The 22,142-nt window shown below is 50.5% G+C and overlaps 1 protein-coding gene across 1 annotated transcript; it reads right to left on the bottom strand.

The window, feature by feature from the left end:
* Positions 1-4,151: 4,151 nt before the first annotated feature.
* CILP (cartilage intermediate layer protein) lies at positions 4,152-13,108 on the bottom strand (the record flags this gene model as incomplete). Its single annotated transcript, XM_080626243.1, has 8 exons — positions 4,152-6,493; positions 7,085-7,242; positions 7,696-7,804; positions 7,896-8,210; positions 9,224-9,409; positions 10,785-10,838; positions 11,774-11,857; positions 13,051-13,108. The coding sequence occupies 8 exons, from the start codon at positions 13,106-13,108 to the stop codon at positions 4,152-4,154; spliced, it is 3,306 nt and encodes a 1,101-aa protein (XP_080482369.1).
* Between the last annotated feature and the right edge of the window lie 9,034 nt (positions 13,109-22,142).

The following is a 22,142-nucleotide window of genomic DNA, read 5'->3' on the forward strand; positions in this document are numbered from 1 at the left end:
ATGCTCCTAGTTGGAATATCAGCTTCCATCCAGCAGTGTCTGCATTAGATATTAGCATCAGAGAGAACCTGTAGGGCAATTTGTACACTCTTGCTGCCAGTTTTACATTGTGCCTCGTGTGAGATCTGTTGCTGTTAGTCATTGCTGGCAGGTGCTAATTTCAGTTCTAACTAAAGCATAAAGCAACAGGGGAGGAGAGTTTCCCTGTGTCTTTGGTAGAGTTTGAGGTGGATGTACTCAGAAACCCTGTAGATGGTGCTCACTGCATCTCTTTTAGGGGAAAACCAAGGTCAGCTGGACAGAACATGGAGAAAATCTGGTACAGAATGTCTTCAGTTAGTTGTTTAATACCAAGTAATGTCTAAACCATATTGTAGCCAGGATACCTATACTTGTAACTTAATCTTTTGATCTATGCAGTTTCCTTTAAGGCTTCTTAGAATTGCTTTCTATGCAAGAAGTCAGGGAAGATTAAACAGTTCTTGCTTAACAGTTACTGTCCTAGCTCTGAATATGCACAACTTCACCCCAGTTGTTTTGTGGAGGAAAAAAGGGTAAGATTAATTTATTTTTTCATGGAGGAAATCTTTGGCATGCTATTTTTGGCCTGGTAGAGAAGCTTTAAAGGGAATTGGAGTTCCCCAGGCAGCTGTTAGCCAAAATGTCTCTGGAAACTTTGCTCTCACCTAGCTCTGTAGGGATTTAGCTCAGTAAGTAATGAAAATCTGATTATTTTTGCAGAACAGACAAAACAAAAATGGGGCATTCACTGATGAGGTGTGGAATAGCATGTCAGGGTTGACTCTAGAACATAGACATGGTGATTCAATCCCCAGTGCCACTGCTGAGGTCAAGTACAGCCGCCTTAGCAATTGGAAAGTGATACTACCAAAATAAAGCAGTTCTTTTGCCATGAGAGGGAAAGTAGCAGAGGTATTCATAGACCAGCATCCACTACGGCTCAGTTTAAGATCACTGAAGCCAAATTACTGGTAAAACTGCAAAACATTTGGGCACCAGAAGGGTTCTGGTATTGGATAGAGATGATTTCATCTTGGATTTCAAATAAATGTTGGAGTGATATTTCTTAGGATGCTGGAGACTCGCTGTTAGATGCATCTGTTTCTTGAGCTGAAACCTCACTGCTCCCCCTGGTTCCTAGGAAACCTCTTTATTTCGGATATCTGCTGAATAAATTGCAAATAAGCCCAAAGTGTAAGTGATTCATCACAGGAGTACTGGAGGCTTTTAAATAGTTGATTGCAAAATCCCTGGCTAATTTGAAGATTGAGTCTAGTCCTTTTGTTTATCCTAACTCCTGACAGCCTGATAGCTTCTGGGAAGCAATTTTTTCCCTTTCTTAAAAGCAGGAGGAGGGATAGGTCACCAGATTTATCTGAGGGTTGGAAACTGAGTGACCTTAATGGAAGATGTTTTGCCATTAGCCGCAAACCTGCCGACGTTTAGGAGCCAGGTCTGCTTCTTCAGCCTGTTTCTCAAGGTTGGTGGTCCAAAGGCTAGGGCTGAGGGTGGAGGTGAGTGGAAGCCTTCGAGCATTCCTGCAGCTGATGCTCTCCTTTGATATGTGGGAGTGTGGGTTAGATTTCGGGCTGCAGAAAGGACATTGCTATCCACTGACCATAAACACAAGCTGGAGAAGTCAGAACTGACATTAAACTATAGCATAAAACTTGTGTGAGTGGTGGATGCCAGGACCTGCTGTAGCTTTCCTCCTATCTAAACTTTCTTCATGTATTTGGTGTGGTTGCTCATCAGTTAATGACAAAGTGTTAGCACTGAGTGGTGGTTGTTGGGCCAAGGTTGTTTTCTGTTGATGGTGTTTAAGCACCCGTGTTTGAAAGCTCTCCGTCCTGCTCTTTATCCAGTGTGCTCTGCCAGCAGGCTACTCTTGAGAGCTCAGGGGCTCGGGGAGTGCAGAGCGAGTTTGTTCCTCCAAGTCAGAATTAAGCTGCAGTGGGGGACAGTTTGGGGAAACTTGGAGAGCTTTTTGCTCTTCCAGGCTGTAGAGCTGTGATCATTTCATTGCTGTCAAACAGACATTTCTTCCCAAAAGGAAGAGCCCGATGGTCTGCTGTGTTTGACTCTGGCGAACCCACATGCACCACAGGGATCACATCCTGAGCCTTCTTTCATCCATCTATCTCCTGCGTTGGTCTGTAGAAGTCATTTGTGTTACTTCACTCTCAAAGTGATGAAACTAAGTTTGGGATTTGGCTGGCTGTCTGCAGAGGAGAAGGGGAGCAGAGGGAAGAGACATTTCTCTGCGAGTCTGCAGTGCAAGCCAAGAGCTCTGTGGGAAGGTCCAAGCTGATGCTCCCCACTGGCTGCCTTGGCCCCAGCTCGTGCCAAGCCCTTGCAGCAGACTAGACACAAAAGAAAACACAGAGTCTAAATTCATTGGTATGAAGAGCATGTGCCAGAGTATTCCACAGCTCTTCCTTTTCTGCTGCTTTTTGATAACTGTCGATTTGCATCAAAACATGCATTATTAAGGTGGGCTTTTTGACCTTTTTACGCATGATTTTGACTGACTGCGTAGCCACTCAGTCCTGCACAGCTCTGCCTTTAATGCCTGGGATGCCCTGTGTCAGACCTGAAAACCTGTTCTGAAGCTTGCTAAATACTATTGAAAGATTCCCCATGCCCTCAATGGGCTTGTAGGCAAGACAGCGTAGACCTAGAACTGGCTTCATACCCATAGGAGAGTGTTGGGTAGGAAAGGGACATCCATGCTTGAGTGTGTGCTTGAACTCCAGTTTTCATGTAGCAGCACTGCCTACCTGTCTGTGATCTCTCTCTGTGGAAATTTTGGTGTTAGAGGCTTGCCTGCACCCCAGAAATTTATTGCAGTGTTGGGGTGTAATCATAGAATGTCTTCTGTGCTGCTGAGGTGCTTGATTCTGCTCTAAAAGTAGTGGGGGGTTGATAGGGCAACTTAATCAGCCACTTGGAGAAGGATCAGTGTCTGCCTGACCCCTTTTGTGGCCATCTGTACCTTCAGCTAAGAGCAGTTTCATGCCCAGCAGTGTCGTGCTCGCTGCTGCTGAATGTGGAGGGAAGCCTGTCTTATCCTTGTCTCCTTGTCTTATCCTTGTCTCTGCACGGTCCAGCCCTGCTTTATATTGCCTGGTTTCATACACTCCTCAAAGCGCCGTGTCCTGGCCTGCTTTTCTCCCTATCTTGTCCCACTCTGAGGGCCATGCTGCTGCCTCATCCCTTGCCCAGACCTGGTGCTCTGCTTCTCAGCACTGTTTCTGGCTCCATATTTCAAGCTGGGCACATATTCCTTGACTGCAGCACACCATGGCCAAGGCCTGGACCTGGGGGAACACCAGCTACCCACCGAACCCCTCATCCATACTCAGGGTCAGCCTTTTAGTGATAAAGCCATGACCTGTTTGTGAACAGAAAGGTTCTGCAGGTTCTTTCGTTGTGGCCAGGCATTTCAAACACAAAAGCAACACAGCATTGTCAAAGTTATAAAATGACTCTTTTTATTAACCTACCCTATCATTAAAGCATGGATTTTCTTGTCAAATAATGCAAGAAGCAAGAGAAAACGAGTTTTATCCACGTTGAACCTACAAATCCTCATGGCTTCTCCATGCTGTTGAGCATGTGAGTTCTTAGAAATGCAGCTGCCGGCAGTTTAGCTGGAATACAGTCATTCTAAAATAAGCTAGAAATAAATAAAATACTTACATTTCAAGTACAAAACCTCGCAGTTGAATTCAGTATGAGGAAATCAGTTTATTCCTTCTCATGGTACCAACTACTGTACAGGTACTTGGGCTGGCAAAGTCTGCAGATGCAGAACAGAAGGGTGTTTTATGTACATGACTTAATTGAATCGTGTGTTTAGTCTTCCCTTTAGGCTATCGTATGAAGCTGTTTAATGTCAGGCAGAAAGAAGATTTTTATGGATGCATTTAATAAGACACAAACTCACTACAGCTACTGGCCCCCGATTTTTGCCTTATGTCCTTCTGGTGGAGGAAAAAAGTGCACCTTCATTATGTCTCAGAAATAATGACACCTACCAGCTTTGGGTTCTGTGTTAGCAGGTAGGTTTTACTTTCAAATTATACTTAATCAAGTGTGAACAACTTTACTGAGGCTCCTTTACAGCTCTAGTATCCAGAAGGACGTTGACCTCTCATCGGGATCCTGCTCTGTGGGATTCGGCGGCTTGCCGGCTGCCTTTGGTATGCGGGGCTCTCCCCTGGCAGAACCAGGATGGACTGCTGGCCCGAGTTCCTCTGAGACTCAAAGATGCTTTGCTCTGCCGCGCTCCGCTCCGAACAGGTAAAAGTCAACCCAACGCCAACATCACTCTTCATGGTTCGGGAGGTGCCATCAGATGAGCCATCGAAACACCTGCCCAAGGCAATTTCCTTGGCGATCCTCGGGTCTTGATCGGTGACGGTGTAGATGCCATAGTTGTGTCCCAGTGGGTCGAGAGGAGCCAGCATGGTGTACTCACTGGTGTCGTTGTTGGTAGCCATGGGGAGGTGGTTCACCAGGTACTCATGGAGCATACTGTTGACGCTCTCTCTGCGGCAGCTGCCTTGAGGCACCACTTTGACCAGCGTGCGGTCCACACGGTCCTGGTCGAAGAGCATGCCACTGCACTTGAACTCCAGGCACGCTGCCGACACATCCCGCTGCTCCGAGCTCCGAATGCTGCGGACGTCCCTGATGCCGTAGAGTTTCCCAATGGTACGTGGGTGCGTCCCACCCATGTTCCTAGATCTTATGTTCACCTCTTGGGGTCCATTTATTTTTACTTTAATGTAGCAGGCCCTAAATTCCATAGGCTTCGGCCACCACGCCAGGTAGTCATCGGTCCAGCTCATGAGGTCATCTTCACTGAAGGGAACAGTGTTGTAGTCATACCTGTCTCCCTCTATCCTGTAAAACCTGAAGTGAGGAGCGTTGTGTGGAGCTTCCTCGCATTCTTTTAGGTTTTCATAGGCATAAATAGGGCCATTGTTCTCCTCTGGGGAATTAGGACTTGGCTTGGCCATGTTAATGCTGAAGGCTGTTTTCTTAGTGTTGGAGTCTTCATGGTCTGTTCTTCTGTAGTTGAGCTTGTTGAGATATGGCTGTGGGACCCCAACAGCATTAGGGTTGAGTTTGGGAGCAGAGGGGACAGCTTCAAGCTCTTCACCCCCCATGCTCGCCAAGATATAAGCTGCATAGGCCTCTGGGTTCTGCTCGTCACAGAAGGCAGGCACACAGGCACCATTGGGACCAGTGACCACGCTGTCGAAACGGCCCCATGCTCTGGGGTTGGAGGAGAACCCTGGTTCTGGCTCTGTGTTTATAATAGAAATCACAACCCCTTGGATCTGCTCACTTTGCAGGAACCTCTCACTTCTGTAGGCTCGGACTTTGACATAGCACCGTCTGCTCTCTGGGACATCCAGGTTAAACAGTCGCCTTTCTTTGATCTCCATGTTCCCAACCAAAAACGTTCTCTCCTCCCTTTTGCGCCTTCTGCTTTTCTCCAGGTTGAAGTCCCCTTCTTCCTCCCATAATCCTGTCTCTGGGTTCAGGGACCAAAGCTTCATCTCTTGCAGGTGCTCTGGCATCTTCACCTGAGCAGCATCCAAATGAACTTTCACCTCCTCTGCATTAAGAGACTCAGTGCCCTTTTCATCAGTGAAGTCCACGGAAAACATGCCATAGGTGCGGAGTGGAAATACATCTCCTTCCTCATCTACAAAGTTCAGGTCGCTTTGTGTCACAGGAGCTGTTGAGATGTTTCTTGGGTCCAGAAAAGTCACACTGGCTTTCACTTTACCTCTGTAGGCTTCTCCGTTTTTCCTATAAAATGCATTGGGTGGAATTTCTAATTCGGCAATCGGATCCTCTTCTTCCATTTCTCCCAAAGAGATCACGTTGGTTTCAGTGGATTCCAGTGTAACAGGGGGCTTCTTTCTTAGCAGCTTGATCTCATGAAACACGGCACCTCCGTTTTCCTTGAAGGGCAGAACCTTTGTTGTGTTCACAAACTTCTGCAGCCGATCAACGAAAGTTAGAACCAGTCTCTCCGTGTCTGCTGGGACATGGACCGAGAAGGTTCCCTTGTAACCGGTCATGCTCACTCTCTTGTTGCCCATGTAGATGTGGCCAAACCTCAGTGGCTCTCCGTTATCTGCTGCTGTGGCTCTGCCTCGAACTGTTATTTTGGTCTCAGTGCATTTTTTGCAGCCACATTCTACAACAACTTTAGTGGGGAGCGTGTACCCATCACAGGAGATGTCTCTGATTTCCATCTTGGACACTCCGCAGCAATAGGCAACGTTGTCCTTACACCGGAGCCCCTTATCCAGCTTCCCAGCACAGGTCTTTGCTGGGCACTTGCCAACATCATAGTAGAAGGTATTTGTTGCTTTTTGGAAGCAGTCATGAGGAAGTCGGATGAGGTGGCTTTGGGGTTGGGAGTCGCAGGCAGCCTCTTGTCTCCCTGTTGAATAGGATTTCTTAATGAGCAGCACAAAAGAATTGTGGTCATTGCTTTGTGGTCTGAAACCCCCAGAGTTAAACATTTCCAATTATATTGAGGGTTTTGCAGCCACAAACCAGATATTTTTTTTGCAGCATTTTGGTAAAGCAGGTGCTCAGCTTTCACTTTAGGTACCTGATCAAGAGCAGTGCTGTCTGCATCCAGCTCCTGCTTACCCGCTACTGCCATCCAACCCACCCTCCGCTGTTCTGCAGCTGCCTGGCTTTTTGGCTAGGGAGAAACTAAATGCGTCCCAAGGTTTAAGAAAAAGCCCCTAAGCAAACAAATCTTAACATCAGACAGCAAATACAGTGAGAAATCTGCTGAAACCAGCAGATTGAGCTTGGCAGGTCACCTGCAATCCAGAGCTCCAGTGTTGTAGAGAGCATCTGGTTCCCAACCAGCTCATGCAAGCTTATCTGCTAACGGATGCATGAATTTGGGCCCAAATGTTTTTCTTTCCCACATGTACCACAATTCCTGGTTTCTGCCACAATTCCTGGTTTCTGCCTCCCCAGCTGCTTGGAGAGCATCACACACATTTTATCTTACCTATGACAGCAAGCTTGGCAGGCTGGGATTTCGCTGACCCTCCGGCACTGCTGGCCTTGCAGAAATACTCTCCTGAATGGTGCCTGTTCAGGTTCTTCAGAATCAGGTTGTTTTTGTATTTGTATAAAGAGGGATCCAGCAGGGAGCCGTTGTGGTACCTGCCAGGAACAGGCAGGCAGTTAAGGGGACAGAGCCATGGCCTTAATCCTGCATCCTGCCATGTGGATTTTGCTTGGCCTCTTGCCTCAGTTTCCCCATTTGTAATCTTGCTAGATGGCATCACCTGAAAGTCATTCCCCTTCCCTTGGCAGTACTGAGATGTGGCTGCTGGGCAGCTGGCAGACAGGAGAACTGCCAGTCCTGCCTGCTGAGGGTTTTCAGACTCTTATGTGTGTGTTTTAGCAGTGATTCCCTCAGCAGATGACACTACAGCACCTCTGAGATATGCCAGCTCTGCACATCTCCAGGACACCAGCATCTGCATCAATTTGTTCTCATTGTATTTAGCTATTTTATAGCTAGAACCCCACCTTTATGGGGATGGTAAGGAGATGCAAATTGAATCCATGGGACAGATAGGACTTCTGCCTGATCCAACTGGAGTTTCTTACCAGAGGTAGCGGTCAGGGGCCGGGCTCCCAAGAGCATCACAGCAGAGCGACACGCTCTGTCCCACTCTCCTGGCTTTGTCCTCAGGGCTTCTGAAAACATAGGGTTTGCCTGCAAAGGAAGAAAAGGCCATCTCGTTACTCTTCCCCTCCTAAAATTGGAGTTTCTCTCTGACTGCTGTGTAAAACCTCATTGTGGCTACCTGATCGCTGCAGCTGCACTTGGATCGCCAGGTTTCTTCTGTTGCTCTCCGGCACGGTGACAGTCGCTGTTGCGTATTTGGCTTTCTTTATTTTGAGGGTGTTTTTGCCATCAGGACAGATCCCCGGGATCCTAAACATGCCCCTGTCATCGGCTGTTGTCAACAGCTTAAGTTTCTTGGCTTGCAGGTAGACCCGGGCATCAACAGCAGGCGACCCATCCTCAAGAGAGACCTTCCCATGAAGGGTCGCATCCTCGCACATGCAGGCATCGCAGTCAGCATTGACACGGCCCATGGGGCAAGTGATGTTGCAGGCTAGAGGAGAGGCAGGCAGGTCAGAAAGTGGCCCCAAGTGCTCATAACACTCATGGCATGTTCTCATGTCTGCTTTTAATTTAGATGCAATAAGGCAGAAACTGCATAAGGAATAAATTGGATCCAAAACATACTTCTACTGATTATCAACAGCTGTGCCTTAGAAACACTGGGATGATGTGATTCTGAGCCTGACAATTAGTAGAAAGCAGACACATGGATATAATTACAGCTAGGAACTGTATTTACCTTCCCCAAAGGGCTGGATTTCAGGAAAATCTGAATCCAGATCAGCATGTGAGCTCTCAGCTTAACCCTGGCGAAATTGCAAATCCAAATATCTTAAACTTTACAGGTTTCAGTTACCAACTCATGCTCAAAAGTCATGATTTTGGTCTGTCTTAAAGGCTGTTTCCCCTTATTCGATGGTATCCTGGCTTGGGCAGGACTAACACAGCTAAATTGCCAAATGAGCATTACCCAATGGGTTTAACAAATGGTCTCCCAAACAGTGATTCCAAAACATCTTCGTTACCTATAGCGATTAATCCCAAATAATAATCTATCTTTTTTCATAGGCTGTTTTAAGAATTATTTGTTTAAAGAGGGATTATAAGAATAATATAATGAATTACAAGCCCCTTATGCAGGAGCTGTGGCAATTCAATATTCCCAACTCTTCCCCTTCCTGGAGATTACATGGAGGCAGCTGCCTGCAATCGCCAACTCCACTTTGAGAGCTGCTATTATAACAACCTTAATGAGATTTTTCCTGCATCCCTGAGATCTTTACAGGTCTCTAATGATTCCCTGTATCTGTATCCCCCCTTATCTTGCCATTTGGCTATAGGCTCCCTGTGCTCTGCTCCAGCCGTGCTTGGGAAGGCACCAGCATCACAGAATTCTCTCAAGGGAAAGAAAGACGGTAAAATGGGAGCGAAGGGAATACAACGCCTACGTGGTGGTGAGATCAGGACATCACCCCCTGCCCGTAAGGGAGGTTATAGGAGCACCTGAGCAAACATGTCCAATGCAGAGCCGCCCTTCCTCAGTTACTTCATTGCAGTGCACGCCCCAGCGGCGCTCAGCTAGGCAGGATCTGGTACGCTTCTGCACACCGGTTTGGCCACACTTTGCTGAGCACTCGCTCCATTTCGACCATGGAGACAAAAACCTTTTTGAATCTGGCACCAGTGGACCTTAAATGATATCGGTGGTGTGTTAGAGACGCACATTAGACATACAGCTGCCCGAAAATGAGTAGTTGTTTTCTTAGCAGCCTCAATATAGCTCAGACTATGCATTTGGATATTATGCAGCACATGGATTAAACAAACTTAAAGCATGTTCAGGGAGCTGGGAAATAAAGCATGAGGAGGCATCTGAAATCTTCTGACTTAATTCCCTGCAGGCTACTGAATTGGGGATGATTAAGATAAACTGGAGGGGAGCAAAGTGCACGCAGCTCATGCTTAGTGTTGAATAACTTTGGCTTAAAGGAAATCAAACACACATTGTCATTTAAATGCTGTCTGAGGGGCCACGCTCGCCTGCGTTTTAAATGTGGTTAAATAAAAACAAACCAAAGCAAAAAAAAGAGTAAAATTGCCTGCATGTTGAATGTCTTTAACCATACTTCAACATATGTTCCCTATAGGGGAAGTGTGTGTTCTATTGTGAGCACTTTTACTGTGTGTAAAACGGAAGCCTAAGATGCTACTGAGCAGGCTGAGCATGTAGGTGACAGCTGATCTATAAAACACAAAAGAGTTTGTAAAACATACTGAGGGTTTAATATGGGGTTAGATTTTAAAAGGAATTTCTTTCACTGGCTATAGATGGTATTAATTTAGATGGTATAATAGAGATGGTATTAAGTGACTGAATGGATGAGATTCACTCCAAGTCTGTGGTTTGGGTTTGTTTTCAAATGACAGTGTTCCAATAATGTTTATAGGGATGTGCTCATGACTAGTTTCTAAAAACGAGGTTTCTGGAAGATAAGTGCTGTGTCATTTCCCACACCTGCTGTTCCACCCAATCTGTAATGAACCAGGTTGGGTTCTTTCCTAGAAAGGCCGAAAATGAACCCCTGGCTTACAAAAGCAGGTGGCTGGGAAAGGCTATTTAAATGAGAGCAGCCAGGGAGCGTCATGTCTGGGTTGGAGTGAGCTCTTGGCTTAGATGGGCAAGATTTTAATCTGTTGGCATCTCCGGTTCAGTATCCTGAGTGGTGCATCCATAGACCTTACTTAGCAGTTTGTGGGATGCAGGAGGAGGTGGGCTTGGGGATGCGGTAGCACATGGATAAATGTCTGTCTGCATTTCCCCAAACAGAAATCTAACATGCAACAGATTAAAGTGGGGTCTCAGTAAGATCCTGAGCTTGTTTGGGATCACTGCAGGGCTGGTGATGATGAGAAAGGAGGGGAGTCTTGCGGGAGGAAAATAGCATCATAGGGCTTTGGGTAGGACCTCGACAGCGGAAAAAGCAGAAAGCAGAGGATGGGGAGAAGCCGAGAGCACTGGTGGAGACATGGGGAGGGACCCGTGGCACTGGCCAGCAGCACGTACTGCGTCTGGTGTAGGTGAAGATCGGGTCTGTCCGGCGAGAGCTGCTCCTCGTACCTGCGGGCAGAGGATGCACGGGGTGGTTCGGGCAGGGTTTGCCCATTCCCTGGCTGAGCACCAGTCCCTGCACTGAGCCTGGCTGCTCAACCCAACCAGGACCCCCTCTCCTGGAGGCAAAAACTGAGTTTACAGCTCACTGCCACCAAGGGCAGGAGCTTCAGTTTCCAATTGCATTGGTCAAAATCTCAGTGTTTTGCTTTATTTCTCCCTAGAAAAGCAGGAGTGGGCCCCTGCTCTGCAAGCGTCAGCATCACTGCCTCGTGCCATCCACTTTGAGGGGAAAACAATCTTCCTGGAAGATTTCTTCAAAAGACCAAGTGGAGAAAACCTCTCTCTGAGTGTCCATGCTTTTGTGCTTTGATTCTCCCCAGCAGGTAAGAGAGCTGCTGGGAATCGGGTGGAAAGGTGGGAAAGTCCCTTAATCCCTCAGCTATGGCATCAGCACGTCCAGCCCTTCCAGTGCCTGCTGGAATCTAAATCCTGAGCCCGGGGCAGTAAATCTTGAAGGGTTGCGATGTCTCCTGGGGACTAAGGAGCAGACTGGGCTCTACAGGTAGTTAATACCCCACAGGCTTTCATTCTATATGGTGTCACCAACACTGTGGGGACAGGCTGGACAGGGGAAGGGCAAGTCAGAGCATGTTCTTGCCCATCCCTGGGCTCTCCTTGCCCTCCCAGCCCGCGCGTGCTTCCCGCGGGAACCGGGGCTGTGGTCATGCGCTTGACCTTCACTTTTCCAGGAGACGAGCCAACAGCGTGTGTCAGCTATAGCTAGAACCCCACAGGAGGTCGTGGATGATTAACATTTATTCCATTGCTTAAATGTCCTCATCTACTCAAATAATACTGTTTGCTTGTAAACTGAGGCTAATACACGTGCAAACACCCCTTGTTCTGGTGATGGAAAGCCACCAGAGCTGGGAACAACTTACTCTCCAAGCTGAGCATTACCAGCGGGCTGAAGGTTTTCTGTCCTATCTGGATCCTGCCAAGGGCTGGTTTCAGAAGCCTTTGACCTAAGGGTTAATGAATGAGATATTAAATTAGATTAACAATGAATTAGATTCAAGGGATTGAGCATGCTTAGGATCAGCTTTTCAGCTTTCCCTTTGGGTTGTGGCTGGTGAGAGCCACAGGTTAGAGCTCCTGCGGGACGCAGGGCAGGAGATGCCAAGTGAAGGGTGTGATGGAGATGTCCCACAGCATCGCTGCACCTCAGGTATGATGCAAATTTGCCATTTCCCTTAGCACCCAAGAAGAGTTTTTTTGTGCTTTCTGTGGTGGAGCAGCTCAGATCAAATCATCTTTTTGGTTTTGGAGATCTAAAATATATCCTGCCTCTCCCTGTGTGGGGATAAATGAACCCTAAGTGGATGAGGTTGGTTGTTGCTAGGGGACATAGACTGGTTTCTGCACTTGCTGGCTGCCTGTGTGCCCCAGGGGAGGTGGTGGTTGTGTCTGGTTACCGGGGTGGTTGCTGGGACCAGTCCCACTTACAGTGAGGAGCTAAGCCTGAAGCTGACCAGCACTGGCTCTGAACTCCTGGGGGCTCAGCAAGGGCTTCTGAGCTCCTCCCCTGCCACAAATTGACTCTCCCTGTTTTAAACCAGGTGTCTGGCCAGAGCACTTCAGGACAAAATTCCTCTATAGCCCTGAAAAACAAACCCAAAGAGCCTACAAACACATCTCCTCACAAGACCACCGACACAGAGAGGCAGGTTGCTTATCACTCAGTGCTATGGTATGTGCAACCCTGCAGAGCCAGCAAACAGATTCTGCTGCTCCGGAGCATCTTCTCCTGGAGAAGAGCCACGGCGATGCTTCCCAAGGGCTTGGCTTGGAGGCTGGGTTTGTTCATGCTCGGGTGATGGATAAGGCACTGGCCAGGGTGGGTCTGCTCAGAGCAGAGGGGAGCTGGGGTGCAGACTCAGCCAGGGATGATCCCAGCGCGGGGGTTTATCCGTGGTTAACCAGAGGCTGCCTGCCTCTCAGACAGGCTTTGCCCATGCTCTGCAGGCTGGGTGGGTGCCAGCCCTCATCTGGAAGTCCTTTGGCCAGGCAAACATTGCAGTGACCCAGAGCAGCAGCCGGCATTGATGTCGGGCCCGTGTCTGCTGGCTCAGCAGCCACCAACAGACATGCCTTCACACTGGTGTGCCCGCGGGCAGGGGACAGCGCGGTGACGGGAATAGAAACGAGTAACCTTCACCTAGAACGGATGTGGCTCCCAGGAGGAGGAGGAGGATCCATTCCTTCACAGTGACCATTGTCTCCAGAGGTGACTGGGGCTTCTTGGGGTACCCTCAGTCGTCCCAGCCCTGCAGAGACAAACCCAGCTGTGTTGAGGCTCACCCAGGGTCCTGATGCTTTCAGGGAGCTTCTCCAAGGCTGAACCAGCCCAAAACTGGAGCCGCTCATTCCCCCTCCAACCCATCCACAGCAGCTTTCCAAGGGGGGAGCAGCAGGGGCTCCACATCTGCACTGGCATCCCCTCTGCTTCTCACTGTCACATCTGAGCCCAAATCTATTCTGCAGAGTGCTGCTTTGTAATGACATCTCCCTAAAGTGCCTTTTAACAGCTTAAATACTTCTGCAGGGATGCTCTTGCAGCCCATGTGGCTCCATGGGCCTCCGCTCTGTCCCCCACATGAGCAGGGACATCATGCCTCCGTCCCTCTGCCTGCACACTGGGCTTAGTGGGAGGACAGCATCATATTCCAGTATGTCCCAGGAACGTGGGGAGGAGGAAGGCTCCCAAGTGCCTCTGAAAGTGGAAAATCCCATGCACAAGCCAAGTCTTTCCTGCAAATGTGAGCAAGGAGCTTTTCTGCACACAGAGATGAGGGACTGAGGCTTTGTTTTGCTCTCCCCCAGCTCAGCCACTTCAGATTTTGCTATAAGCGAGTCCCTTAGACCTGCGGCACCAAGCATTTGGGTATTTAATTCCTGAAGGCACCCACGGAGCTGGTGTTATCCAGATGCTTTATTTTATGCACCCAAAATTAATGAGCCTGGGGTAGGGAAATGTTGCCTCAGCCTTTCAGTGCCTCAGTTTACCCATAAAACAAGGCTGACAAAGAGCAGCCGGCAGCGAGGACACCCTGTCATTAGTAAGCAGTTTTAACCCTCCCCAGCGACACCAGGGAATGCGGGACTAGGAAATACTTTGATTATGGCTCAGCAAATCCCAGTCAAGCAAAAATAACAAGCAACACATGAGCCGTGTTTTGTGGGCTTACGGCGGGGTTGTGAACTCGCAGCCAGACAATAACCAGGAAAAGTTAATCCAGGCTGAAAGCCTGTTTCCCACTCGGCAGCTATTTTGGGAGCTGACTGTGACTTGTTCAGTGCTGGGTTTGGGACAGGATACATCCCTCTGGCCTGGGGACATGTGATGCTGGGAAAGGGGGGGGTGTTCCAGCAGCCGGGTCCTGGTGGCAGGGAGCATTCAGCATTATATCCCCTTTCTGGTAGGGAAGCCAGTGTGGGACTGAGCCATAAGAAATCAAACAGCCCCATGTGAGCAAAGCACTGTTGTACCCCCCCAAAATCCCACCCCGGCATCCCCATTAACCCTGCCCCAAACCCATCAGCTGGGATGAGGAAGGGAGAAGCAGGACATACAGAGCCATGGCCACAACAAGGTTTCCCAGCCTGCAGCCTCTGCACCTTCATCTGCCCGTCAATTCATACCCACCTCACCCTCAATCACAGCTGCTCTTAATTACACAGCCTTAACAACACAGCAATATTACATAACCACGAGCTGCCACGGAGGGGAAAAACTGAGCAGAGTTGGGGTTTGTTTGCTCTTAGTACAAACCCCATAAAACCCCCGTTAAGGAGCGTCTCATCCGCTCCCCACGGAGCCACAAACTGAGCTGTGGTCCCTGGAGCGAGGCGAGGGTTTGACCGCTGTGGGATAAGGGATTTGCAGCCTGTTGGGAAGGAGAAGAGAGAGTTACTGCTTACCAAGCCCTGCCGTGCACCGCCGCCGAGCTGGGCTGCGCGCGAGCCTCCCGCAGCCGAGGCAGCGAGGCGCTTATATAGCCCGGCGTGTAGCTTAGGGGATGGCAGTGAGCCACCAGCCGCCGAGCACAAACAGATCGGCCGAGAGAGGAAACCACAGGCTGAATAATCCCTTAACGAGGTGATGGTAAACACAAACCCTGGGTGAAACTGCAGCTCTGGGGGCTGGCGGCGATGCCGCGGTGTGGCAGGGTGCTGCGGTGGGGGTACCACATCCCAGTGTGGGTAACACATCCCTGCACGACAGCATTGTTGTTAGGGGTTCACCCTGGGACTGGATCCAAAATAGATGCTGCTGAGCATTGAAGATGAAAATCCAGAGTACCGCATGTAGTGTAAAGAGGTTTGGGGATGCTTTTTTGGCTCCTGCTTGGTCTAGAACAAATGTTTGGGCCAAACTCCCCACCCCATGGAGTTCCCACATTTCACAGGGCTCAGCAGGACACCATTCCCTGTGCTACGTGTGCTGCCTGCTTGCTTTTGCCCCTGTGCTGGCTCTGACAGGGGTCAAATGAGGATGCTGGGGCACGCAAGGATGTGGGACAAAGCCAGATGGATTGGTCTGGACACGTCGGGTATCACAGAGCTGCGGAGGCAGGTCCATCCTTGCACATAAATGTGACTGCATCCCACCTGAGCCATAAGGAGTTGTATCAACAAACCCTAACGAGAGCTCCCCACCTGCCCCAGCCTGGCTTCAGCCTCCCCAGGTCCTTCCTCCCTCTGCAGCCACATTGCTCCCATGTAACTCATGGCAGATAGTCCTTGCTCAGGGCTCCTGGGTGCTGCACAAAGCATATGGCCATGTGTGAGTGAATACCACCCATGCACGCAGCCCTGGGCACCGTGGGGCCGTGCTGTCTGTCTGTGCAGGAGCCTGTGCTTTACATGGTAGGAGCTGTTCCCGAAGGCTGGGGACGTGCCTTGGGGCAGCCAGTGGTGTACGGGATGTGCCAGCGGAGGCTTGGGCTGCCTCTTAGTAATCCTTGCCGGCCCCGCTGCCAGAGAGAGTGGTGCGAGAGGAACACAGATCGAGGTGTCACATAAAAAATGACTTGTGGTGCCCGCACCAGCTCCTGTTGGTGTTTACAAGGGGCAAGGAAAACACAGCGGGGATGTGCCAAGAGGTGGCAGGTTGTTTATCCGGTGGGCAAGGAGCGCCCAGCGAGCCAGAGCTCCCCCAGGATCTGTGGGATCAACATGGAGCTCACTGCATTTCCCCCCCTGTGATGAGGATGGGGTGTGGGAAAGGTGCCGAGACAGGGAGTAAGGAATTCATCTTTCCCGGATGGCACCTACCTCCTGCCATGGCCAGCCCATCCCTAGCACAACACCAATGCCTCAGCTATGGTCCTGCTGGTGCTGGCATCAATTTCCATGGGTCACGGTGCATGGTAAGGAAAGGTGCTGTTCTGCCAAAGGAAAGCTGTTATTCTGTATGTCATGGAACTCAGGTGATAGCTCCAGACCAGCCCAGCTGCGGGCATTTCTGCATGGGATTTTGCATCCTTCTTAGCACAGGTGCCTTCTCCTTAGCACGGATGTCTCCTCTCCAGCATGGCTCCTGCAAGACGAGCTCTGGAGACACGTGTGTGGCTTCAGGAGCAGGTCTGGGACACGTGAGTGCATGCAAAACCCAAGTCTCTACAAGAGTCTGGTTGCGCAACCTCTCTTGGCCTGGCCATCCCTCGCTGCGGCTCCGGCACGTGATTGATGCTGGATGGAGCAGCACAAGCAAAGCCCCAGATGTTTCCAGCGCTGAGCACCACCGGCTGCACCGCAGCGCCGGGACATGCGCGGCTGCTTCCCGTGCACCCGAGGTGGGTAACATCCAGACCTGTGGGATGCGGGACAAGCAGGGTGCTGCTCTGTGCCCATGGCCAGTGGAGAAAGATGCGTCCCAGACCAAGCTGCTTGTATCGTTCTGGTCATCGCATCACGGTTCAGCTGAGACTGGTGTTTCCCAGCCAAAACATTGGTGCCTCTTGGATTTATTCCTCTCCCGGACTAACCCTGGGGACCCTGCCCAGCTCTCCTGGGATTTTTCCATGGTTTCATCACTGATGTGTGATTACAAATCCATAATGTATTTATGTGAATGTTGCCATGCTTAATGCTTCCCCCCACCAGTGCTGAGGCCTGGGCAGGGTAAGAGGAGTGTGACAGCAGACAATGGAACAGCATCTCCGTGCTCCTTCATGGTTGTCCCTCCAGTAAATCTGAAGGAAAACTGGCTGGTGATGCTCACCCCAGCTATTTGTGCCTCCCACCCTTTCCAATAAGGCATTGGCAGAGTGACGGTTGCCAAAATCTGACAGCACCATGCAGGGAGGGTGTCTGGGTGGTGAGGCTGCTCTCAGGGCTGCACATGGGGTTTAAAGGCTATGGGGACTATGAAGCGCCCTGTGGGGTCCATAAGATGCCCTTTGGGGCTGAGGCCGTGCTCATTTCCAGCTGCCTGCCCCGTCCTCCCTCCCCGCACCCTCTTTGCTCCTCCGAAGGGAGCTGACGGTTATTTTCCCCTGCTGCCTGTTTCTGGGCTCGCTTCTGTTTACGGAGATGGGAGTTAAAAGAAGTGATTGATGACTTTGTTCCATCCCAAACACTTTGGGGAAGTTTGCGCGGTTTCGGAGGGCGAGCTGGGAGCTGGGATTTCGTGCAGCCCTTGGCTCCCGGCGCTGCTCCAGCCATGCTCCAGGGGTGGTTAATGTTGTTTGTTCAGTCCTGTGTTGCTATCCCAGGAGCCGGGCTGGCGATTTCCATGGTTTGTAGGAGAACTGGGAGCCATGGCGGGTCCCTGGGGTTCACTCTGAGCTCGGAACCACCGGCAAACCTCTCTCCACCACAATATTGTTTCACTTAAGCCCTCTCCCAGTGCTTCATCAGCACAAAATTACACTCCAACCGCCTAAAAGCTTTGGAAAAGAGCCCGAGAAATGAACTACTGGAGTTTGGTTTTATTGTGTGGATGAGGATTCACAGGCTGTGGCTGGGAGAAAAGCAGCGAGCGGACCTTTCCCCCCAGGAAGGATTTGCTTTCCGAGGCTAAAGCCTTGACCGTGGCTCAGCAGCGCTCAGCTCCACGTACACCATCTATGAAACAGATGCAAAACGCACCACAGAGGGGGACACTGTGGAAGGCAGGAGCCAGGGGAAGACTCGTTTTAGCTGTGGAGGTCAGGGAGCTGGGGGAGAGCAAGTGGCTGCAGGGTCCAGCCATGGGGTGAACCCCCAAGTGTCTGCTGGCACCATCATATAACCGACACCCCCAGCATGTAAATGTGGGGTGTCCCCTGCTCTGTGACCCCAGCAATCAAGGCAAATGGCTTTTTCTAGTGCTTTTGCAGTGCATGGCTGTTATCTGCATCCCTGCTGCATGTGTACAGCTCCATATCCAGATTCACGTTGCCTGGAGAGGGGTTTGCTGGTCATTGGGATATCCTGGACCACTGAAGGGTCCTGCTGCGGTTGCCCTCCTGGATGCTGTGTCCATTTCTGACATGTCTCCTTCCCCATCGCAGCTTGGAAGAGCAGAGATGGGAGATGTTACGAGAGCACCAGAAGTGTCTCAATAGCAAATCCCTTTTAAATTACATTGCTGAGGACATCGAGATAAGTCTTCTGGCTCATTTAGAAACTCTGTGAGAGGGAAAAGGCTGCTATTTTCAAGCTCTCCATGACTAATGCACATCCCAACCTCTGCCTGCACGCTGCCTGGAGCATTATCTCCTTGGGGATACTCACAGGGCAGCATCATGGTGCCATATGCTGGTACAACACTAATATTGGCTGAGTACATCCTGCCAGCAGATGTGGGTTAGCAGCAGGGTCTGGGTTATTGCACAACCTTGGATCAGGGATGGAAATGCAGTTGCAGGACGGGAATGGGCACAATTGGAATGTGGCCATGTCCGAGGCAGGGCTGTGCCTCAATGGGGACATTTAAACCATGGAGGAAGAGCAGGAACAGAGCTCCAGCCCACAGCCCGCTGGGTGTTTGCTTTAGCTCTGGACACGGTTTGGTGGACAAAGACCATCCTGTGTCAAAGCACATGTTGCTTTGGGCAATTAATTGCTCCTGAAGAAATCCTTAATTTATTACTCTGATTTACGGGAATTAGCTTTGGGTTTGGAGCTGCTCCAGGCTGTGCACCCATGCTTGGCAGAGCGAGCAGCCTCCCACCCATGGGATGGCAGCCCCTGGGCTCATCTGTGCCTTTTCCGCCTCAATTTTCTTGCTATAAACCAGGTCAAGGCAAGCAGATTTGTAACTGATTTGCACCAGCAAAGCACCAGCCAGTTTTCCCTAAAACCCAACAAAATCCTGCCTGAACCATGAATGTAGGGGGGGGGGCTGGAATCTTCCAGCACACCATGGTTTGTCTCTGTCCTGCTCTGTAAGGACTGCAACACATGGAAGAGGTGTAGGCGGTGTAAGCTGGACCAGAGGCGGTGGTGATGGCAATGAAAGCAGAGAGAGCATCGTGTTCAAAGGTGCTTTTGAATGTGAGGATGGACCTTTACTTGGGATGGGCAGAAAGCATGCAAGGGATGGAGCTGGGCGGGTGGTGGGCACCATACGTGAGCCATACATGAATTGATTTCAGGTTAATTATTGCACTGAGGCAGCCAGGGCCGATCCCCATCCAAGTTTTGGCTGCTGAGGAGTTCACCAGCATCCATGCTGGCAAAAGAGGGCATGGAAGCGCCTCCCCTTCTCGGAATGCCTGTGGTCATGGGGGCGACCGGAGCTGTAAATTATCTCATGAGCTCATGAGGGCATGCTTGGAAGAGCCGGTCTGTGCCGAGCTAATTCCAGCATTGCCGGGATTCCCCTTGGAGCCGTTGTGGCCGTATCAGCTTTCCCAGAGGGTAAATGTGAGTTCGCCGGCAGTGGGCAGTGGTGTTGGTGAGGGGTAAGCACTACAAAGGGAAGGGCTGGCAGCATCCTGGTGTGAGCACCTTGGAATGGGGTAGATGGAAACTGCTGGGAGCAGGCTGGAAAGGCAGCACGGGAGATAAGACCTTCCCAAGAAAAACTCAGTGCAACGCTCCCGGCATTGGATTGAGCTTTGCTTCCCAAAACCAGGCCAAATCTGACCAGAGGGAGATGTCAGCACTGATGCTCATCCCAAGGAACACCAGGGTCAGGCAGTCCCAGAGCCTGGCTTGGAGCAGGGTTCTTGCAGGAGGGTAGGAACAGGGTGGTGGAGTAGAAGTTGTGCTCCTCTGTCTTGCTTAGTTCAGCATTAATGGCTTCTCTCCCCACTGAGCCACTGATCCTTCCTGAAATCAGTGATGTCCCTGCATAAAGGGTGGGTTTAAGCCTTTAAAACTGCTTAGAGATATGAAGCACAGGGGAAAGAGGTGCTGGGGAGGTTTTCCCTGCTTCTCACTCCTGGGTAATGCTGCAGAGGGTCCCATGGGGCTTTCAGCTTTCCCCACATCTCGCCTCTCTCCCAGTGAAATGGAGGAAAACAGCCCTTGAATCTGGTCTGTGTTTGGGAAGCGCCATCCAAAGGGAGCGCTGAAATATGGCCTTTGGGACACACAATCCAATCTGGGAACATGGGGAGAGGAGGATATTTGATGTTTGGAGAATCGCGATGGTCCCAAAGGGAGTAAAAAGAAGTGAAGGATGAAAGAGGGCACGAAAGGCAAAGACAAGGAGAGCAACTAAAACCCATCCAAAAATAAGGACAAAATTGTTCACTTCCGTGGGTTAGTCACAGTGAAAACATGGGGATTTCATAACTTCTTCCAGCTCAAGATAAATACCCAGTTTGGACCGTGAAGGCCCTGGCTGGGTCAGAGTGTGCCGGAGCCGAAGGGGACCCATGGCCCCTCCATCAACCCTATGGGTGATTTTCCTGGTTTACTGGGGACTGGAGCATCACAGGACCAAGGTGCTGGACGAGATTTCCCAAACTGATCCCCCCAGCTGAGGCTTCCAGCCTGGGCAAGGAAAAGCTGCTGTGGGAAAGGTGAACAGTGAGTGGAATGGTGATGCACACATGCATCCAGGTTTATCGCTTGGTGATCATCGAACGGGGCTCAGCACCGAAGCCCACCAGGTTTTCTGGAGCTTGACCTCAGGGTTTGGTCAAGGGTGATGGATTCACTCTTCTCTCTTGTCTGGTTTAGAGATGGGGAAAGAGGATTTTGCTCTGGTCGAGATGTCCTGGTGAGAGATGGAGGAAAGACCCTGAGGGCTGCGGCTCCACATGGGAAGGGGTAAATCTGGGGAACCTCTGGGAATGATGCTCTGGGCTCCCCTGCCACAGGGGTCCTTGTCCTTCACACCATCCTGGCTGGGTGTGTGACCTGGATGTCCAGCAAAACCAGGAGCACCAGCAGGGGTATAAGAAGATGGGAACTGCTGTGGGTTTGAGGACTGAGAGCATGTTTTTCCCAGCACCACCATCCAACGGCATGGTACCCCTGGAGAAAGGGCTCTTACCAGCAAGGTCTCCAGCAAGACTTCTGTATACAAAGCGGAAGCAGAAAGAGTGTGTTATTTCACCAAGAAACACTTCACAGACACAGTTTACCAAGATACAGAACCCGGTGGGCAGGAGAGATCCCTCCCTCTGCTTCCAACAAGGGCTTTTAGGAGGTGGACAGGATGACCCAGGTTATTCCCATGAGGCACAGCAATTATTGTCCCTGTTGGCAGGCTCGGCAAAGCGGCCAGGGCTGGGTGAGCAGGCAGAATGAGACACTGGTTTATCCCCAGTGACCGCTGAGCTTTGCTCCTCTGCCTTTTGCTGAAGGATTTCAGGGACTTGAGGCTGTTGTCGCACCACGGACCTGTCCAGAGCGCACAACCGGAGGCAGCATCGCACCGCACACAGCCCCGATGCTGTTTTCTCAAGAGGAGGATGAAAACTGGGAGCTTCCCAACCGCTTGACTTGTGAACTTTGGGTAAGGAGAGAAGCCGTTCCAGAGGTGAGCTCATTTCTAACCCCGGGAAATGACTTCATGGACGCTGGTATTTACTCACAAAAACATCGCATGTCAGATGTCCCTGACTAGACTTTCTGTTTCGAGTCCAGTATGAGACAAGAATTTCCTTGGACGAGCTGCTCCTGGGACAATTCAAGGTTTGGAGGAGGAGAAGAATTGGAGGGGGAATAAGAGAATAAAAATCAGCATTAAAAGCCCCGCAATCATGAGGTTTTCCTGAGCAAAGGGGAATTGTTGGGCAGCCGGCCCAGCACAAACACCCAAGGGTGCGGGGGTTAGGGTGCAGGTGATGGGTGCTGCTATAG

This window comes from Psittacula echo (assembly GCF_963264785.1).
Source record: "Psittacula echo genome assembly, chromosome: 10".
NCBI classification, from domain to species: domain Eukaryota; kingdom Metazoa; phylum Chordata; class Aves; order Psittaciformes; family Psittacidae; genus Psittacula; species Psittacula echo.